General features: G+C 27.2%; 1 protein-coding gene across 10 annotated transcripts in view; it reads left to right on the forward strand.

Annotated features, from left to right (window-relative positions):
• The window catches only part of sm (heterogeneous nuclear ribonucleoprotein L), a 444,373-nt gene that overhangs the window by 280,158 nt on the left and 142,719 nt on the right, over positions 1–21,496 (forward strand). For 7 of the 10 annotated variants that reach the window (XM_075312812.1, XM_075312818.1, XM_075312813.1 and 4 more), the window contains exon 6: positions 18,887–18,958. The exons of 2 other annotated variants lie outside the window; for them this stretch is intronic. In XM_075312812.1, the coding sequence (XP_075168927.1) occupies positions 18,887–18,958 (72 nt within the window). Of the gene's footprint in view, positions 1–2,507; positions 2,671–18,886; positions 18,959–21,496 lie in introns of those variants that run through there. One more of the 10 variants, XM_075312821.1, reaches the window with a different exon arrangement.

Raw genomic sequence — 21,496 nt, forward strand, 5'->3', positions numbered from 1 at the left:
TCCCCTCTATGCCATAATGTCCAGGTACCCAGCACAGAGTTACATTATGCTGTTCAGTGAGAACCTTAAGCTCTCTACGACAGCGGCTGACTACCTTCGACCTTATGTTCGTATTGCCCAGGGCCTTAATAGCTGCCTGACTATCGAGCTTCTAGAAACCGTATCCGATTTTCCCGAAATTAGAAATCTAGAGCCACCGTGGTGCAATGGTTAGCATGCCCGCCTTGCATACACAAGATCGTGGGTTCGATTCCTGCTTCGACCGAACACCAAAAACTTTTTCAGCGATGGATTATCCCAAACCTTTATATATAGCCCCCAGCAAATTTGACGGATATCATTTAGATCTACAAAGTGGTGCAGGGTATAATATAGTCGGCCCCGCCCCACTTTAGACTTTCCTTACTTGTTTTTGTTTGGGTTAGACTAAACAGACTAAACAGAAATATTATATATTCTTATTATTATTTTTTTATTTATTTAACAAGTAGTTTTTGTACCAAATATATGTTTTACTAATAGATAATTTTTAACAAAAAAAATATATACGAGTTTTTATTTCATATATAATCCACATTTCGTCTAATAATTACATTTTCATACAACATAATACATGAACTTTAATGTTAGTCCTAATAGAAATAATACGACTCATACCAAACCTATGGATATTCTTTTTTGATCCCATATTTTTAATGATCATAAAATCTAACATGGGCAATATGACTAGAAATATATAAGTTTTTTGTAAATACTTAACATTTTTATAATCTTAATAATGTTGAAAAAAAATCAATAAATAAATAAAACCAAACAGCATACAACAGCCAACAGCAACAACCAACCACATCAACAACTACCAATTTATCTCTCTCTATATATATATTCTATTAAAGCAAGAAAAACTTTCAAAAACGTTATATATTTTTTTATATGTATAAGTATAAGCAAAATAAAAAAAAAAATCCAAAACAACCACTTAAATTTTTTTTTGGTTACCCGTCAAAAATATTTTTTTGCACTTTTGAAAATAATTTTTGTTTGAGACGAAAAAAAATTATGAAATTTTGAAATACAAATTTTAAACGAAAACATAACGAAATCAAAAAATTCAAAAACTTTGCAAATTAAAGCGTTAACCCATCCCCTAAAAAAAAAGCAAAACATTCAATTATAAGATCAGACCCCCAACAGCAAATCCAATCTGCCAATAAAACGCTAGAAAAAAAAAAAAAAACAACCAATCAACCACTACAAATCAATTCAATTCTCAAGTCCAAGAAACCTAAATTCAAAAAAACTACCAATAAACTACTACTACTACAACAACCAGAATCACCAACCAACCAACCAATCAATATCAACTACAACATGATTTACATCTACAACAAGAACAACAACAACAGCAACAACAAATTAATAGCAAATTGATTAAAGAAAAGTTTTGTAGAAACATAAAATCTATTTTTTGAAATAACAACTTCCCCCTTTTCCAACCAAAACAAAAAAGGAACAATTTTCAAAATTCCAAAATCCAAAAAAAAGTCACAATGCAAAAATCAACAACAACCAAAAACCAAATTCTCTGTCTGTGTAAATAAACTACTATATCTCTTTCGCTTGTTTGTCTGTGTGCAGGAAATGGAAAAGGTCATCAATGGCTACCACTACTACAACTACTACTGCTACTGAGCTGAGCTGAGCTGAACTCTCATAATACCTCGAATGGAATGAAAGTGCTCTCTCTTTCTCTCCCACTCTAACTCTCACTCTTGCAAGGTCAATAAGGAGAATAAAGGCTACCTACCAATACAGCTTTAAAGAAAAAAATGGAGAATATTGGAGAGAATATTTGAGAGAATAACTCATATGGCATTGGATATTGGCCAATAAAGCTTATGGAAAAGCTAAACCAGGATTTAAAAGCCAAGCATTTTTAAGGCTTATAGATCAATGCTAAACATTTAACTAAACACACCCATATTTTCTAACCAACCTCTTTAAAGGCTGGATTTGTTTGTGACTAAAGGCAAGACAGTTTTTGCATCTATTGAACAGATCGTTTGAAAGGAATCAACCTATCATCCCCCAAATATAAAATTGAAATTCCCTGTTTTTGAATTTTTTGTAGACGCGTTTAATTTTTTTTTTGCCAATAAGAAATATTTACTTAAATGTAACGAAACAATAAATTAGCAATAATTTAAATTATAGAGTTTACCATTTTATTATGGTTTGTATAATGTGGTTGTTGATCGTGTTGAGTGTTGTTCACAAATTAAACTTAAAAGAAAAAAAAAATAATATATATTTTTTTAAATATTTTTTTTTAAATAAGTAGATTTTTTTCTCTATTTGTATTCCTTAAAATTAAGATCTGTTCAATAATTTTCGATTCTTTTAACGGAAAAAAAATATATATATATATATATGGAAAGAATGCAATATGGGTTTTATTAGTTATTGTTTAGTAGGATATGATTCTATGGCTTACATTGGCTAAATTCCTTAAAGTTTTTGTGCTCATGATGATGATGATGAATGCAGGCAGCATGAGTGTTGTTTAGAATTTTTATTCCTTGTGTGTGTGCTTCAAGTAGAAAAAAAGAATCTCTCCAAAATACCTTGGACTACTACTCCCCTACTCTCAGAGGTCAGCATGATGGTGAGGTGAGTTTGTTGAATTTGAATTTTTTCTTAAAGCAAACAAACACAACATACAAACACACAGCATCATATCAGTCACAAGAAATTCTTAATTTATAAAAAAAAAAATACTTTTATTTTCTCATATATAAACTCTAACCCCCATATTCATAAAAGTTAACGTAAACTTTAAACCTACTATTACCATACAAATTCCTTCGATAAATTGTCAGTAAATTATTATGAATATGGGCATAAAACTGTAAATAATATACACTTTAGCTAATGATATTTTCTCCAGTTTATATACAAATAAAAAAAAAATAAAAAAACAAAAAAAAAAAAAAAAGTTACTCCAAAATAAAGATTCACCATTGGACAATGGCTATCATATAGGGTGTCCAAAACCCACACCGCTTAACCGATTAACCAGATTCAGTTACACAAACCGAAACCGGATAATGAAAAAAATTGCATTTTCGGTTAACCTCGAAAACCGGGGTTTGATCATCGGTTAACCGGTTTTCTGTATCTCAACGAAATTTCTTTATATTTTTCATATATTCTGAAGGTGAGAAACAAATGACTACCCTACGGGAAATTATTGCAAATTGCCACTAATGGATCCATTACAGGACTGGTACTAGTGCTCCAGTTTAGCAACATTTTTAATTGTCATATAATTTATTGAATGCACACTTTTACTACAATACAACTATCAGAGTTATTTATTGTTCAACATATTCATTTCTGGTGCGATACGGATGGAAACAGGGTCTTAAAAGTTTGTTTCATGAGCAGTTGTCTATGGGGTATTCCTACTAACCCAGCAAAAAAATTTGCAAGTTCTTCCAAAGGCACAACTTTAAAAGCACTACCAGAAGATGCACTCCCAATGATGTTCTTTATTTTAACTACCCAGGAAGTTCTTTTAATTCAATTTTTTATAACTTGTTGTTTTTCATACTTTTAATGGGTAATTTAATGTTTCAAAACAGAGTAAGAATTCATAAAATGGTACAAATCATTTAAATTTTGTCTAAAAAAGTGCGAAATCCAATCTGAAAAAGTTGTGAATTTTTGAAAATATTTGAGGTCAAACGTTTCCGACAAGCGTTAGAATCCATTAAAAATTATAAAAATTATTTATTTGACAAAATATCACAGAATTATTTAATTTACATCCAAAACATTGAATTCGGATCATACCTAAAGAAGTGATGCCAATTCAGTGCAACGGCTGTAGAAATGGAGGACTTCCGTCCTATGACAAGCCCATGTTAAATTCCTCGCTTCTGCGTCAATTTTGCACCCCTTCCGGATCCAAAAAGAACATTTTCATTACTTTTTTGGCGAGGTTTTTTTTTGTTTTTTTTTTTTTTTTTTTGCTGGGAAGTTATTCCAGTACGTGTCCTTTGGGATGAGTCCAAGTCGTGTCTTAAGGTGTAAATTTTTCCCAGCCAATGACAAACCCATGTTAAAGTGACCGGTCCATTCCATACGTTTGGACCAGAACTGTGACTGGTCCATACACACCAGTGACTAACCCTGTACCGTACCTGTGCATACACAAAATCTTTTTGTTTTGTTTTTATTTGCTGGTAAAGACAATTTCTTTAAGACAACTTATAGTCGGATATCTAAAATCAGTCTACGAGTATTTTCAGCGCCAAAGGAGCACCTGACGGCATAGAATTTACACAATGTTCTATAAATTGTTCATTTTATTACAATGTACTTTTTTTTAATAAAATGAGTATTTAAAACTCATTTTTACAAATTTTTATAATATCGGTTTAACAGGTTAACCGGTTTTGAGCAAAATAAAAAACCGAAAACCGGTTTTAAAAAAATTTTGATTTTCGGATAAACCGAAAACCGTCTTTTCAACAAACACGGGGGATCCACCGTGGTGCAATGGTAAGCATGCCCGCCTTGGATACACAAGATCGTGGGTTCGATTCCTGTTTCGACCGAACGCCAAAAAGTTTTTCAGCGGTGGATTATCCCACCTCAGAAATGCTGGTGACATTTCTGAGGGTTTCAAAACTTCTCTATGTGGTTTCACTGCAATGTGGAACGCCGTTCGGACACGGCTATAAAAAGGAGGTCCCTTGTCATTGCGCTTAACATGGAATCGGGCAGCACTCAGTGATAAGAGGGAAGTTCACCAATGTGGTATCACAATGGACTGAATAGTCTAAGTGATCCTGATACATCGGGCTGCCACCTAACATAACCTAACCTAACAAACACGGTTATTTGGGCACCCCACTATCATACCCATAAGCAAGGGGATCTATATCATTATCTTACAAAACGGACTTAATTAAAGTATTGATGATAAAGCCCTGAATATGGATTTCACATTCGGAGTCCTTTTCTTGGGAAGGAAAAGAAGGGGGTGGACACAATTGTTCTAACAATTTTAGTTAAATTAAAATAGATTTTATTTAAAATAAAAATTAAATTAATTAATAATTAATTAAATAAATAATTAAATTAAATTAAGTATAATACATTTATACTAAATTATATTAAATCAAATTAAATTAAATCAATTGATGAGCCCTTCAATGGGCTAACAAATTCTCTGTAAGATGAAGCTGCCTTCTCTTGGGAAGGAATGCCGAATTAGGACATTAAATTTAAATTAAATTAAATTAAATTAAATTAAATCAAATTAAATTAAATTAAATTAAATTAAATTAAATTAAATTAAATTAAATTAAATTAAATTAAATTAAATTAAATTAAATTAAATTAAATTAAATTAAATTAAATTAAATTAAATTAAATTAAATTAAATTAAATTAAATTAAATTAAATTAAATTAAATTAAATTAAATTAAATTAAATTAAATTAAATTAAATTAAATTAAATTAAATTAAATTAAATTAAATTAAATTAAATTAAATTAAATTAAATTAAATTAAATTAAATTAAATTAAATTAAATTAAATTAAATTAAATTAAATTAAATTAAATTAAATTAAATTAAATTAAATTAAATTAATTAAATTAAATTAAATTAAATTAAATTAAATTAAATTAAATTAAATTAAATTAAGTTAAATTAAATTAAATTAAATTAAATTAAATTAAATTAAATTAAATTAAATTAAATTAAATTAAATTAAATTAAATTAAATTAAATTAAATTAAATTAAATTAAATTAAATTAAATTAAATTAAATTAAATTAAATTAAATTAAATTAAATTAAATTAAATTAAATTAAATTAAATTAAATTAAATTAAATTAAATTAAATTAAATTAAATTAAATTAAATTAAATTAAATTAAATTAAATTAAATTAAATTAAATTAAATTAAATTAAATTAAATTAAATTAAATTAAATTAAATTAAATTAAATTAAATTAAATTAAATTAAATTAAATTAAATTAAATTAAATTAAATTAAATTAAATTAAATTAAATTACATTGAATTGAATTGAATTGAATTGAATTAAATTGAATTAAATTGCATTATATTCGATTCAATTCAATTCAACGCACTTCAATTAAATTCAATTCAATTAAAGTAAATTTAAAATAAATTTGATTAAATTTACTTTTGATCAATAAAGAAATTGAATTTAAAAAAAAATTAAATTAAATTCAATTAAAATAAAAAAAAAAACAAAGAAACCTGCAGGCAAGCCTTCTACGGTTTCGTGGTACTAACAAATTATTGTGTTATATATTATTTTATCTGAAATAAATAAAGTCTGAATAAAAAAAATTAAATTTAATAAAATAAAATAAATTTATATTAAATTAAAATAAATTAATTTTAATAATTTAATTGAAAATAATGAAATGAATAAATCATTAAATTAAGTATAATAAAATTATACTAAATTATGTTAATTCAAATTAAATTAAATCAATTGATGATGCTGGCGCCATTAATGCCCACAAAATGCTGCCTTCTTTTGAAGAGGAATCCCGAATTAGGGTGCAGACATTTTTTCCAACCCTATTAAAACTGAAAATAAATTTAATTTAATTAAGCCTCAGACGCGATTCATTTAAATATTTATCAATTAAAAACTTGTTCCAAAATAAATAGAGTGTCATCGTTAGACCGTTGCTGTCATACTCATAGGTCATGGGATTAATTCCCTAATCTGACAAAAGAACATCTATTGATCAGCCTCGATTAATTTTTTTGTATGGTGTAGTCATTTAAATTTTCTAATTAATTTATTAAAAAATTTTTTAAATTAAATTAAATAAGTTTAAATAAAATAAGATATAATAAAATATAAAATAAAACTAAAAAATAAAGTAAAATAATATAGATTAAATTTATTAATTAATTAGCAATACATTGTATACTTTTCCAATGAAAGCATCTGGCATTTTCTGTTCAGTGGCTGAAATAATCGCGTTCCCCCAGCTCGAATAATAAAAAAAAAAACTTTAAAAATAAATCGCTTCTTTTGAAATCAGCCTAATATGAAAAATTAACTTAAATAAAATAAATCCTATAAATTTGTTTATCTAAAATTCATCTCAGAAAAATATTATTTTTCTATGTACATAATGTACTTATCCACTTTTGGTTAAACTTGTTTTTCATATTGCAATTTTGTTACCATTCTCTTTAAATATGCAATTTGTGGCAAATTATTTCATAAAAATTTCTGACAATTTTTTTAAAGAATTTTTTGTAATAACTCACATACCCATATAATTTAAGGCTAATAGCCTCTTTTATAAATAGCAAACCAAAGGCATTACAGTTTAAACATTGCCTACAATTAATGGTCAATTAAATCAAGCTGTTGCAATTACTTTTCTCATAATACCAAATTGGTGGGGGCCATTTTATCTCAACAACATAAGATTTTAGTACAAATGGCCCAATAGAATCTAATACATGGCCAACAACAGGTTTTCGCATGAGATTTTTTATATGCATTTATACTATGGCCTAAGCCTTTATGGAAAATCGTAATTGGTTTGTTTTTGCTCAGGTTATTCGAAAAAAAAAAAAAACAGCGTTTTGTTTTTTCATTGTGTTGAACGCATTTAGAAAATACAATCATCTAAATTAGACTTTTTAATTCGCATTACGAATATAACCATTTTCTGATTATGAAAAAAATACGAAAATCAAATAGAAAAATAAAAAAAAATTGTTTTACAACTCCCAGCCACATTAAAATCGTGCAGCTATAAAAAATAGTTGCTAGCCAATTTTAACCTTAAATGGCCTATAGACCTTGACTTGATTTTTCAGAATGCATTTTCAAACGTAGACAGTGAAACATTTTTTATCTATTCTTAGATTATTTTTAGATATCTACACTGATAAAAAATTATGTGAAAAACAAAGATAATAATGTAAAATAAAAATTAAGTACCTAAATTAGGTAATTGTAAATCAAATTAAACTAAACATTAAACATTAAATTAAGTAAATAAATTCAATTTAAAATAATTTAATTTATCTCATTAAAACTCATATGTTTTAATTTAACAAAAAAGAAAATAAATAATTATATAGAATAATAAAAATAGTTGAAATGTAATTCAATTTATTTGAAAATAAATTGATAAATATACGGTTTATCAACGATACAATTTAATATAATAAAATCAAATTAAATAAGATTACATTAAATCAAAATTAATTAAAAAAATTAACTCAAATTAAATTAAAATTATTATTAATTTATTTTAATTTGGTTTGATTAACTCAACTCAAGGGTATTAATTTGAATGAAGGGAGCCACCGTGGGCCAATGGTTAGCACGCCCGAACACAAGGTCTTGGGTTCGATTCCTGCTTCGACCGAACACCAAGAAAATTTTTCGGAGGTGGATTATCCCCCCTCAGTAATGCTCTTGACATTTCTGAGGGTTTCAAAGCTTCTCTAAGTGGTTTCACAGCAATGTGGAACGCCGTTCGGACTCGGCTATAAAAATGTGGCCCCTTGACATTGAGTTTAACATGGAATAGGGCAGCACTCAGTGATAAGAGAGAAGTTCACCAAGGTGGTATCACAATGGACTGAATAGTTAAAGTGAGCCTGATACATCGGGCTGCCACCTAACTTAGTCTAATTTGAATGAAATAAATTAAAATAAATTCAATTAAAGTAATTTTCAAACATATAATCTATATCTAACTTTGTTCTATAATAAATAAAATTTAAATTTAAATTAAGCGTATTAATTTGAATGAAATAAATTGAAGTAAATTTAATTAATTTTCTAACATATAAAAAAAACATAAAATTTTCTAATTTTGCTCTACAATAAATACAATTTAAATTTAATTAAATAAATTAAATAAAATTAAATCACATAAAATTACATTGAATTTAATTAAAGTACTAAACAAAATTATGTTATTAAACTATATTAAATCAAATTAAATTAAATTGAGATTAATTTAAATATTTTATTAATTTAATTTAAACTAAATTTTACAATCATATAATTTTATTCATGTAAACTTATTAATTTGAATTAAATTACATTAAATTTAATTTTAAATATTAGTAATTTTTTGAATAAATTAATGTATTTTAAAATATATAATTTAATTTACTTAAACTTTTCAAATTGGCTAAATTATTAAAAAATTGAATCAAAATAGTTTATATAAATTTCATTTATCTCAAACTCTCTAATAAATAAAATCTAAATTAAATGTAATTTAATTAAATCAAATTAATTTACATTACATTACATTAAATTTAATTAAACTACTAAACTAAATTGCCTTATTAAACTAAGATCAATTTAAATATTTTATTAATTTAATTTAAATTAATGTAATTTAATTTAATTTAATTTAATTTAATTTAATTTAATTTAATTTAATTTAATTTAATTTAATTTAATTTAATTTAATTTAATTTAATTTTAGTTTAATTTAATTTAATTTTAGTTTAATTTAATTTAATTTAATTTAATTTAATTTAATTTAATTTAATTTAATTTAATTTAATTTAATTTAATTTAATTTAATTTAATTTAATTTAATTTAATTTAATTTAATTTAATTTAATTTAATTTAATTTAATTTAATTTAATTTAATTTAATTTAATTTAATTTAATTTAATTTAATTTAATTTAATTTAATTTAATTTAATTTAATTTAATTTAATTTAATTTAATTTAATTTAATTTAATTTAATTTAATTTAATTTAATTTAATTTAATTTAATTTAATTTAATTTAATTTAATTTAATTTAATTTAATTTAATTTAATTTAATTTAATTTAATTTAATTTAATTTAATTTAATTTAATTTAATTTAATTTAATTTAATTTAATTTAATTTAATTTAATTTAATTTAATTTAATTTAATTTAATTTAATTTAATTTAATTTAATTTAATTTAATTTAATTTTAGTTTAATTTAATTTTAGTTTAATTTAATTTAATTTAATTTAATTTAATTTAATTTAAAAATTTAGAATAATATAATTTAAACTAAGATTTACAATAAGATAAACTTAGTAATTTATTAAATTAAATGTTAAATTAAATTTAAAATTTTAATTTAATTTTAAAATTTAATTTATTTCAAATTGACTAAATTAATGTAATTTAAAATAATGTAATTTAATTAACTTAAATTTTTCAAATTGACTAAATTAATACAAATTGAATCAAAATAGTTAAAATTAATTTCATTTATGTAAAACTAATTAACGTAAATTCAATTTTACTTACATTTAAAACCCATGGGGTTAGGTTAGGTTACACAGAAAAAAATATCACCAAAATATTTCCAATTAAAAAGTTAATTGAAGTTGAAAATTTTTTCAATTAATAAATTAATTGATACAATTAACTTTTTAATCATGATAGAAACATTAAGTTAATTAAGTCAATTGGGAGCCACCGTGGTGCAATGGTTAGCATGCCCGCCTTGCATACACAAGGTCGTGGGTTCGATTCCTGCTACGACCGAACACCAAAAAGTTTTTCAGCGGTGGATTATCCCACCTCAGTAATGATGGTGACATTTCTGAGGTTTTCAAAGCTTCTCTAAGTGGTTTCACTGGAATGTGGAACGCCGTTCGGACTCGGCTATAAAAAGGAGGTCCCTTGTCATTGAGCTTAACATGGAATCGGGCAGCACTCAGTGATAAGAGAGAAGTTCACCACTGTGGTATCACAATGGACTGAATAGTCTAAGTGAGCCTGATACATCGGGCTGCCACATAACCTAACCTAACCTAACCTAATTAAGTCAATGATTGAAAATTTTAAAATTTGTAATTAAAAAATTAATTGATACAATTAACTTTTTAATCTAATTCGGAAGACTAATTAAAAATGTATTTCAAACAATCATTTGTTAATCCAAATGAAAACTCTAAGCCAATTCAGAAAGTAATTAAAAATAGTTACCTTTTTTAATTAATAAATTAATTGAGTTTTGCAATCAACATCAATTAAATTTTTAATTGAATCATTTAAAAAATTAATTGAAATTTGCTGGAAAAAATCAATTAATTTTTTAATCAAGAATTTTTTCTATGCCCAATTAAAACTGTGATTGATACTATCATTTTCGTGATTGAAGACATTTCAATGAAAAAATTAATTGGATCAATTAATTTGGTGATTGAATCAGAAAAAAAATTTTTTGTGTGTAGGTGGCAGCCCGATGTATCAGGCTCACTTAGACTATTCAGTCCATTGTGATACCACATTGGTAATTGGTAATAAAATGAAATTTATTATAATCGAATCAAATTAAAACTGATTGCATTAAATTTAATTAAAATGTCCAATTAAATTGCGTTATTAAATTAGATTAAATCAAATTAATATAAATTAAAAATTTTATTAATTTAATTTAAACTAAATTTAGATTTGAATATATTGAATTAGATTGCATCTAAATATTTTTGTTTAAATAATTTAATTTGAAATTTAATAATAGATAATACATTTAATTTTGTTAATTAATAAATATTACATTAAATTTAATTAAATTAGATTAAATCAAATTAAAATAAATTAAAATTTTTATTAATTTAATTTAAACTAAATTTAGATTTGAATATATTGAATTAGATTGCATCTAAATATTGTTGTTTAAATAATTTGAAATTTAATAATAAATTTAATTTTATTAATTAATAAATATTACATTAAATTTAATTAAATTAGATTAAATCAAATTTCATTATAACAAATTGAATTACTTTGCATCGAAATAGTTTTAATTTAGATAAAGTTATTTGAAACTAAATAATAAATTTAATTTAATTTAATAATTAATAAATATTAAATTAAATTTAATTAAATTTGATTAAATCAAACTAAATTAAATATCTAATTATAACAAATTGAAACACATTACATATCAATAGTTTCAATTTAATTTATTATTTAAAATTATATTTATTTAAAAATAAAATAAAATTAATTTTTCTTTCATATAATAAATATATGATTAATCAACTATTAAATTCAATTTGATTTAATTATATCATATTACATTAAATATTTATCACAAATGGTTTGATTTAATTTAGAAAAATAAATTAATTTAATTGAAACTAAATTATTTAACATTATATAATTTTATATAATTCAATAGGTTTTAATTTTTTTTTATAATAAATAATGTAAATTAAGTTAAGTTATTTTTTCTTATATACAAAAAATACTAATTTTGCTTTATAATAAATATTTATTATAAACTTTAATATTATGTTATTAATTTCCAACTTCATGCATTATTTCGCAGAATTTTCTTCTGTGTATCTCTAAATTATTCATTACATTTGTTGTCAATTGATTGACATGAGGCCTTTTGAAATGAAAAGTCATAATAAAAACATATGTTCGACAACGTAGAAACTCTCATATATATTTTGTTTTTGCCAATTAAAATCGATGACAAATCGCCTATACATAGTTCACATATTTATCTCGATGGCTTCTAAGTGCCACTTATTCTATAATTGGTAGTGGGGCCACGATTCGGGCTCTTCTAGATGAAAAGCAAATATCAACAATAAACTGTAATTACAGCCATTATTAATGATTTGCACAAAATCGCTGTTGTTGAGCCAACAAATCACCAATAAGTCAAAAGTGTAATGAGTCCAGTGTAATTAATATCAGCATTAAATAGAACTGTTACATTTTGTTTTTGAAATGGGAAAATGAAATTGATGTGGGTCTTTGGAATTTGAAGTGATTTTATGTTCTAATGAAAGTCCTAATTTTGTCTAGAAAAGTCTTGAGCTATATCGGACTATAATTGGTGTTAGTCCGTAGTCCATATAACATTAAAGTTTTATTTCTATTTTTTTTTTTTTTTTGAAACGGGAAGTTTATTCAATTTATTGATTACATTTATTATGCAAATTAAATTTATAATAAAAAATTAAATTAAAATTTATAATAAAAAAATTCATATAATTTCATTTTATTCATGATCCTTCGAATAGCCCAAAAATGGTCCTTCGAGTGGTCCAAAATTAAAGTTTTATTTCTATTTTTTTTTGTTTTTCGGAAGTTTATTCAATTTATTGATTACATTTATTATGAAAATGAAATTTATAATACAAGATAATTAAATTTAAATTTATAATAAAAAAATCATTTAATTTCATTTTATTCATGATCCTTCGAATAGCCCAAAAATGGTCCTTCGACTGGTCCAAAATTAAAGTTTTATTTCTATTTTTTTTAAACGGGAAGTTTATTCAATTTATTGATTACATTTATTATGGAAATGAAATTTATAAGACAAAATAATTAAATTTAAATTTATAATAAAAAAAAATCATTTAATTTAATTTTATTTAGAGTAGTTCGCTTTATTTTTATTGATTTATAATGAATTAATTTCAATCAATAATAATATAATTGATAGAAATTATTTTGTCTTTTAAATTGTGTTTTTTGTGTTTTCTTTCTTTGTTTTTTTTTTTTTTTTTTTTTTTTTGTAATTAGAGTACTTTTATATGATGTCTCATATACGACTGTCATCTTCACTTGATGAGTTTTCTAAATCTCTATTAAAACACCTCTGCAAATAATGATAAACATAAGATATATGCGCATATGAACCTATTTAGTTTCGAGTGTTTGTTTGTTTATCTAATTTTATTTTTTTTTTCTTGCTCGTCTGTACCTCTACTAACTCTCATTAACGTATGGAATTAACTTTAATTTGCATAACAGCTCAATAACACACAAAAAAAAACTCACTGATTTAGTTTCAGATGTTTTTAATGACGTTGAATATTCATAATGGCAGTAGATGCTGCTGAGGGTTAGGTTAGACGATGATAATGATAAACTGAGTGTTTCTACAGAAACCAGCAAATCCACTTGTGTTAACTGACCTGCCTCAAGTTTGATAATTTTGGTTTTTGTTCGACTTTCTCGTTCATTCACATCTGTTGTCCAAAAAAAATATATATGTATATCAAATACAGAGCTCATACATGCAAATAAAGATTTTTAAGGAAATGATTTCTTTTTATTCAAAAGCTTCATACTATTTTTATTTTTTTTTAATATTTATAAACATAAAAAATAAGATAATATATAATTTTTTAAAATAAGATAATATAAAATTTTTCCCTAAGAAAAAATATTATAAACAAATAAATTATATTGTAAATAGAAATAATGATCGAACCATTTAAATTGGTTATTCTCCTATTAGATCAAAATTGCCAGTATTTTTCGAAAGAATCTCCATCCTTTAGAAAGCAAAATGGTCCTTCGATTAGTCTAAAAATGGTCCTTCGAGTATTCTAAAAATGGTCCTTCGAGTACTCCGAAGGACCATTCCTTGTATAGCCCTCCAAACACTACATTAAAAAGACTTCGCTAAGATGTTCCTTCGAGTAGTTCAAAAATGGTCCTTCGAGTACTCCAAAAATGGTCCTTCGAGTACTCCAAAAATGGTCCTTCGAGTACTCCAAAAATGGTCCTTCGAGTAGTTCAAAAATGGTCCTTCGAGTACTCCAAAAATAGTTCCTTGGCCTCTGAAGCAATAGTCCTTCAAACATTACAAAAAAAATCTTCGAAAATCTCCATCCTTTAGTATGAAAGATGGTGCTCGAGTAGTTCGAAAATGGTTCTTCAAGTAGGCCAAAGTGGTCCTTCGAGTAAGCCAAAAGGGTCCTTCGAGTACTACGTGAATGGTTTCTTGAGCTCTGCTGCAGTAGTGCTCAAACATTGCAGTATTCTTTTTTCTAAAATCTCCATCCTTTAGTAAGAGAATATGGTCCTTCGAGTACTCCGAGAATGGTTCCCTGGTCTGTAGAGCAATAGCCCTTCAAAGATTACACTAAAAAATCTTCGCAAATCGCAATCCATTAGTAAAAAAGATAATCCTTGGATTAGTTCAAAACTGGCCAAAATGGTCCTTCGAGTAGGCCAAAATGGTCCTTCGAGTACTACCAATAATGATTTCTTGTTCGCTGAAGTGAACTATTGCTTCAAACATTGCAGTAAACAAATGTTCGAAAATGTGCTCCCTTTAATAAGAAAAATGGTCCTTCGAGTAATCCAAAAATGACCATTCGAGTACTCTAAGAATGCTCCCTTGGTCTGTGAAGCAAAAGATATCTTTATTTATTGTTAATTTGGACCACTTAAGCTTTATTAAAATGGTCCTGTTACACTTAAACTAAATGATTTCTCCCTCACAAAAAATGGTTATTCGACCACTTGCTATTTTATTTATCATTAAAATATTATTTTTCAAACGCTCCAAAATACTTTCTTGATAAAAAAAAAATACCCGAAACTCCTGTAAACATACGAATAAGCGTATAAAATATGAATATGATTGTTCGAGTAGTAGAAAAATGGACCTTCAGCAATAGAAAAACTGTTCTCTAATTATTGTGAAATTTGTGAACCATTACAATATTGCCGGCTAGGCATTTTTAAAATAGCCTTCTTAGACAGAATGTAAATATCCATCCTCGCAATAAAAAAATGGTCCTTCGAGCCCTCCAAGGACCAAGTAACCATTTGAGGATGCTTTGGCTACACACAAAAAAAAATTCTGATTCAATCACAAAATTAATTGATCCAATTAATTTTTTAATTGAAATGTCTTCAATCACAGAAATGATAGTATCAATTAAAAAATTAATTGAAGGTCAATTAAAAATTAATTGATCCAATTAAAAAATTAATTAATAATATTAATTTTTGTGATTGATTTTTGTTTCAATTAAAAAAATTGTTGATTCAATTAAATTTGTAATTGAATATTTTTTTGAAACTCAATTAAAATTTTAATTGGAAAATTTTTCGTGAAATTTTTTTCTGTGTACCATTGGTCTTGATATTCATTGCCCCTCAATTAATGGGAAAATCTTTCTAATGGATGGTTGCAGGAGCACCTAAATATGGTTGCCTGGTCATTGTAGTTATGGTCCCCGAATTATTGGAAAATCATTCTAATAGATGGACATTGTCAAAAAACATTGACGGTATCGTCATCATAAATTGTAATAAAAAAAATCGAATATGCTTCAATGGAAAATAGTTCCCCCTTCCCTATCCTGTTGAAGGAAATCGCATTTCCTTCTTCCTCAATAAGGGGACGTTCGAGCTCAAGATATTTTTTTTTATAAATACTTAACTAGAAAGAAATTTCCTTTGAAAATTAACAAATGGTCCTTCGAGCTGAATGAAAACGATTGGAAATTGGTCCTTCGAACTGAAGAAAAAGGAAGTGTTGCAATTGTTGTCTAGAGAGTAATTGGACTTTCGTGTAGTAGATAAGGCAAAATTGTCTTCGGGGACAAGACCAATGCTTGATGGAGCATCTGCATATGGTTACTTGCTCTTGAAATTCAACGTCCCTTAATAGCAATCCTAATGGATTGCCATTAAAGATAAACGTTGGTGGTATTGATATGCTATCATGCAATAAAATAAACCCTATTAAGCTTCTAAGCCTCTTGAAAAAAATCTCGTTCCTATTCCATTGAAAAAATGGTCCTTCGAGCTCAAAAAACATGAATGAAACCATTATTCTATGGTCCTTGAAATAAAACTTGAAAAAGCCCTTTGGGAATTGGTCCTTCGAGGTCAAAAAAAAAAAATGTTTTATAATACTTGAATAGAAAGTAGTTGGTTTTTCGCGGCCATATTAATAGCTCTCGGAGAACATGAAAATGATTTCTCACAGTTTCTCAATTATTTCTTATGGATGGATTTTACAGGAAATCTCTTTCGCCTCCAGTCGAAAAATGATCCTTCGAGCTCAAGAAATGATTTTTTTTTTACTTAATTTTTTTTAATTTCTTGGTTTCTAGCTTTCGGAGAACATGAAATTGGTTTCTCACAGTTTCTCAATTATTTCTTATGGATGGCTTTTACAAGCAATCTTGTTCGCCTCCTATCGAAAAATGGTCCTTCGAGCTCAAGAAATGTTTTTTTTTTTAATTGGACTTTCTTGCAGTGGATAAGACTATTACAGACAGAGGGCCTTCGGAGGACGTTAAAATGGCTTCGAGTCATAGTTCCTCAAATATAGAGAAAATCTTTCTTATGGACGGCTTCTACAGGAAATTTCGTTCGCTTTCCATCAAAAAATGGTCCTTCAAGCTTCGGAAAGGCTGTTTTATAATTGGACTTTCATGCAGTAGATAATAGCCTTCGCAGAATCCCAAAATGGTTTCTAGTCATAGTCGCTCAAAGATTGGGGAAATATTTCTTATGGATGGCTCTTACAGGAATTCATTCTCATGAATGAAACCATTATTCTATGGTCCTTGAAATAAAACTTGAAAAAGCCCTTTGGGAATTGGTCCTTCGAGGTCCAAAAAAAAAATGTTTTATAATACTTGAATAGAAAGTAATGGGATTTTCGCGGATAAGACAATAGTAGAGGGTCCTTCGGAGACAAGCAATCTTGTTCGCCTCCCATCGAAAAATGGTCCTTCGAGCTCAAGAAATGTTTTTTTTTTTTTTTTTTTTAATTGGACTTTCTTGCAGTGGATAAGACTATTACAGACAGATGGCCTTCGGAGAACTTTAAAATGGCTTTTAGTCATAGTTCGTCAAACATTGAGAACATCTTTCTTATGGACGGCTTCTACACGAAATTTCGTTCGCTTTTCATCGAAAAATGGTCCTTCAAGCTACAGAGGGGCTGTTTTATAATTGGACTTTCGTGCAGTAGATAATAGCCTTCGCAGAATCCCAAAATGGTTTCTAGTCATAGTCGCTCAAAGATTGGGGAAATATTTCTTATGGATGGCTCTTACAGGAATTCTCGTTCCCAACAAAATGGTTCTTAGAGCTCAAGATAAGCTGTTCTATAAATTCTTGACTAGAAAGAAATTTATTTTTTTCCCAATTTAGAAATGGTCCTTCGAGCTGAATGAAAGTTGATCAAATTGAAAAATTTCACCAATTAGAAAATATTCAAATATTGAATTATACATATATTTTTATTTTATTTTTTTGTTTTTTTTTTTTTGTACAATAAAAAACAAAATAAAAAAAGTTTTGCATGATAAAGCAAATGCATTTGATGATGGCGCCACCTCTTATGTTAACTGACCTGAAATAGATGATTATTTTTGTAATACTCTATCTTTTCCCTCTCAATTCACTCATATTGACCATTGAAAATTCCAATTCGTTTATTTCCATAATGATTCGTTACAAATCAAATACTTTAAATGTACTATAGAAATGTAAAATTATTGAAATCTCAATGGGGGAAAATTCAAACAGTGTTGAAGTGTTGGCTGATTGGGATGGGACCGAGAATAGTGAATTTTAAATTGCCAGGAGGTAAGGAGAGTGATGGCAATGGTAGTGGTGGTGGTGGCGATGGTGGTTTATTGAGTTTTCATTCATCAAAGACCCAAACTGTTGAATTGTATCCAATTGTGAGTTTATAGCTCAAGTGCTTCTAATTGAACTTTGAAGAGATTGACTGGTGGTATAGTTTGTTTCCTAATTAAAAAATACTGGTGCTGGTGGTTCCATTCAAGCAAATTTATAACCCTTTCGTTCCTATGCAAGAGTGATGGGTTTTGAATGTCTGGTTTTTCGCAAGTTAAATATAAAATCTACTCTATCTCTCTCACTCTCACTCTCTCTGTGTGCTTTCCCCTCTCCAAATACATTAGGGTAGTTCACTAAATTCTCTTGTTTTTTTTTGTTTCTTGTTTTGTTTCGTAAGATATCCGACTGTTTTCTAATTTGGTTTTTTTGTTTGGTGTTTTCTTCTTTAATTTTAGTTAAAGAAATTACCAATGGACGTTCACCTTTGCTTCAGGAGCCACTCTATGGAACACGCGCTCAGCAATACAGTAAGTAGTAGAGATGATTTCCTAATGAATACTGACAATTTGTATAGCAAATAAGAAACCAAAACAACAAAAAAATATTTCACTAAAACAAATACAGAACATTCCTTAGTCTTGGTCTTTGGCAAAATAGATCTTCCTAACTGACTGACTTGTGTGGAAAGGTCCTTTCTTTGTTGCTTTAGAATTTCCATATTTCCATGCATTCCTTCCAATTACTAATACCATTCACTTTATCTCTGTTTTCTCTACTTAAAACAAATAGAATAAGTTTGGTGGTTGTCGGTGTGTGTGTGTCTAAGTGTTCCTTGAAAACTTTCGAATCTCCACTATCCTTTGCACCTAAACTCCCACCACAAAAGTGTAAATTTCATAGAGTAGAGCATTCATCAAGAAGCTGCAGTGTAAAAGTTATGTAAACTTTATCATATGAAAATTCCAGAACAGGATGAACGAAGGTCCTTAATACTCTTGGCTTACTATTAAATGCAATCATTTGCTATTTGTTCTTAGTTTTGGCATCATAACTAATTACATCAGGTTTTAGTCTGCAATACTAGGGGGTAATAACTTTTGTGAAATCCAACCACAGTATGGTATTTCCATTAAGTTTACTGGGACGTTTTTGAATATTCTGGCAAATTTTGTAAGAGACCAAACTGGTAGTGAGTAAGAAAAACTATCTGTGGAATGCTAGAAGGTGTTGCATAATTAAAAAAAGTTAAATAATTTAAGCACCTTCAAGGCTCCAAAATAGTCCTTACAGGTGGCGACATAGTTCTTCTTTAACTACTGTTGAAAAAAAATGGTCCTTCGAGCATAAAGATGTACAAAACAATGGTCCTTCGACCAAGAAAATTCAATTCAATGATCGAAATGGTCCTTCGAGCAACATGGGTTTGGTTGGTGGCAGCCCGATATATCAGGCTCACTTAGACTATTCAGTCCATTGTGATACCACATTGGTGAAGTTCTCTCTTATCACTGAGTGCTGCCCGATTCCATGTTAACCTCCTCCTCCTTTTTATAGCCGAGTCCGAACGGCGTTCCATATTGCAGTGAAACCACTTAGAGAAGCTTTGAAACTCACAGAAATGTCACCAGCATTACTGAGATGGGATAATCCACCGCTGAAAAACTATTTGGTGTTCGGTCGAAGCAGGATCGAACCCACGACCTTGTGTGTATGCAAGGCGGGCATGCTAACCATTGCATCGCGGTGGCTCCCGAGCCAACATACCGAAGTGCTTTCAATTCTGTAGAACAATGTTCCTTCGACCAATACACAGGGTTTTTGACTACCGTACAACAAAAAAAAAATGGTCCTTCGACCACGAAAATACAATTCAATGATCGATAGAATACACCACTTTATAAAGCGGTTTAAGCATATTCAAGTTTTAAAAACTATACTTTACATAAAACATAAAAGAGGAAAGAAATAAAAATAATAAAAGAAATGGTCCTTCGACCAATACAAAAGAGTTTTTTTTTTGTTTTAACTACAGTAGAAAAATGATCCTTCAAAATAGAGTGTATTTAAATACATACGAAAAAAATTGGTCTTTCGACCAGAAAAATTCTATTTAAACGGTTCTGCAAACATGAAGAAATACTATTATGACAATTGACAAAAAATGGTCCTTCGACTCGAGATATTACCTTTAGCTCAAACGGCTCATACAGTAAAACATGGTCCTTCGACCAATACAAAATATGTGTTTTCAATACCGTAGAAAAATGGTCCGGCGTCCAATATAGGGTTTGTTTTTTAATACCGTACAAAAAATGGTCCGTCGACCAAGAAAATTCAATTCTATGCTCGAATGTGTTGCATAATCGAAATATTGTAAATCAATTTTATTATATTCACGTTTTTAAAACTAATATTAAAAAACCATAAAAGTGGAGAAAAATAATTATTTTTAAATACAGTAGAGGAAATTGTCCTTCGTCCAATAAAAAAGAATTTTTTGTGTTTTTAACTACAGTAAAAAAATGATCCTTCAAAATAGAGTGTATTTAAATACATAAAAAAAATTGGTCCTTCGACCAGAAAAATTCTTTTGAAACGGCTCTGCAAACATGAAGAAATAGAATTATGACAATTGACAAAAAATGGTCCTTCGACTCGAGATATTACCTTTAGCTCAGACGGCTCATACAGTAAAACATGGTCCTCCGACCAATACAAAAGAATTTTTTGTTTTTTTAACTACAGTAGAAAAATGATCCTTCAAAATATGGGGTATTTAAATACATACAAAAAAAATGGTCCTTCGACCAGGAAAATTCTCTTGAAACGGTTCTGCAAACATAAAGAAATACAATTATTACAATTGATAATAAATGGTCCTTCGACTCGAGATATTACCTTTAGCTCAGACAGCTCATACAGTAAAACATGGCCCTTCGACCAATGTAAAATATGTGTTTTCAATACCATAGAAAAATGGTCCGGCTTCCTATATAATACCGTACAACAAATGGTCCTTCGACCAAGAAAATTCAATTCACTGCTCGAATGTGTTGCATAATCGA

The sequence above is a fragment of the Haematobia irritans genome, chromosome 5 (genome assembly GCF_050003625.1).
Source record: "Haematobia irritans isolate KBUSLIRL chromosome 5, ASM5000362v1, whole genome shotgun sequence".
Lineage (NCBI taxonomy): Eukaryota > Metazoa > Arthropoda > Insecta > Diptera > Muscidae > Haematobia > Haematobia irritans.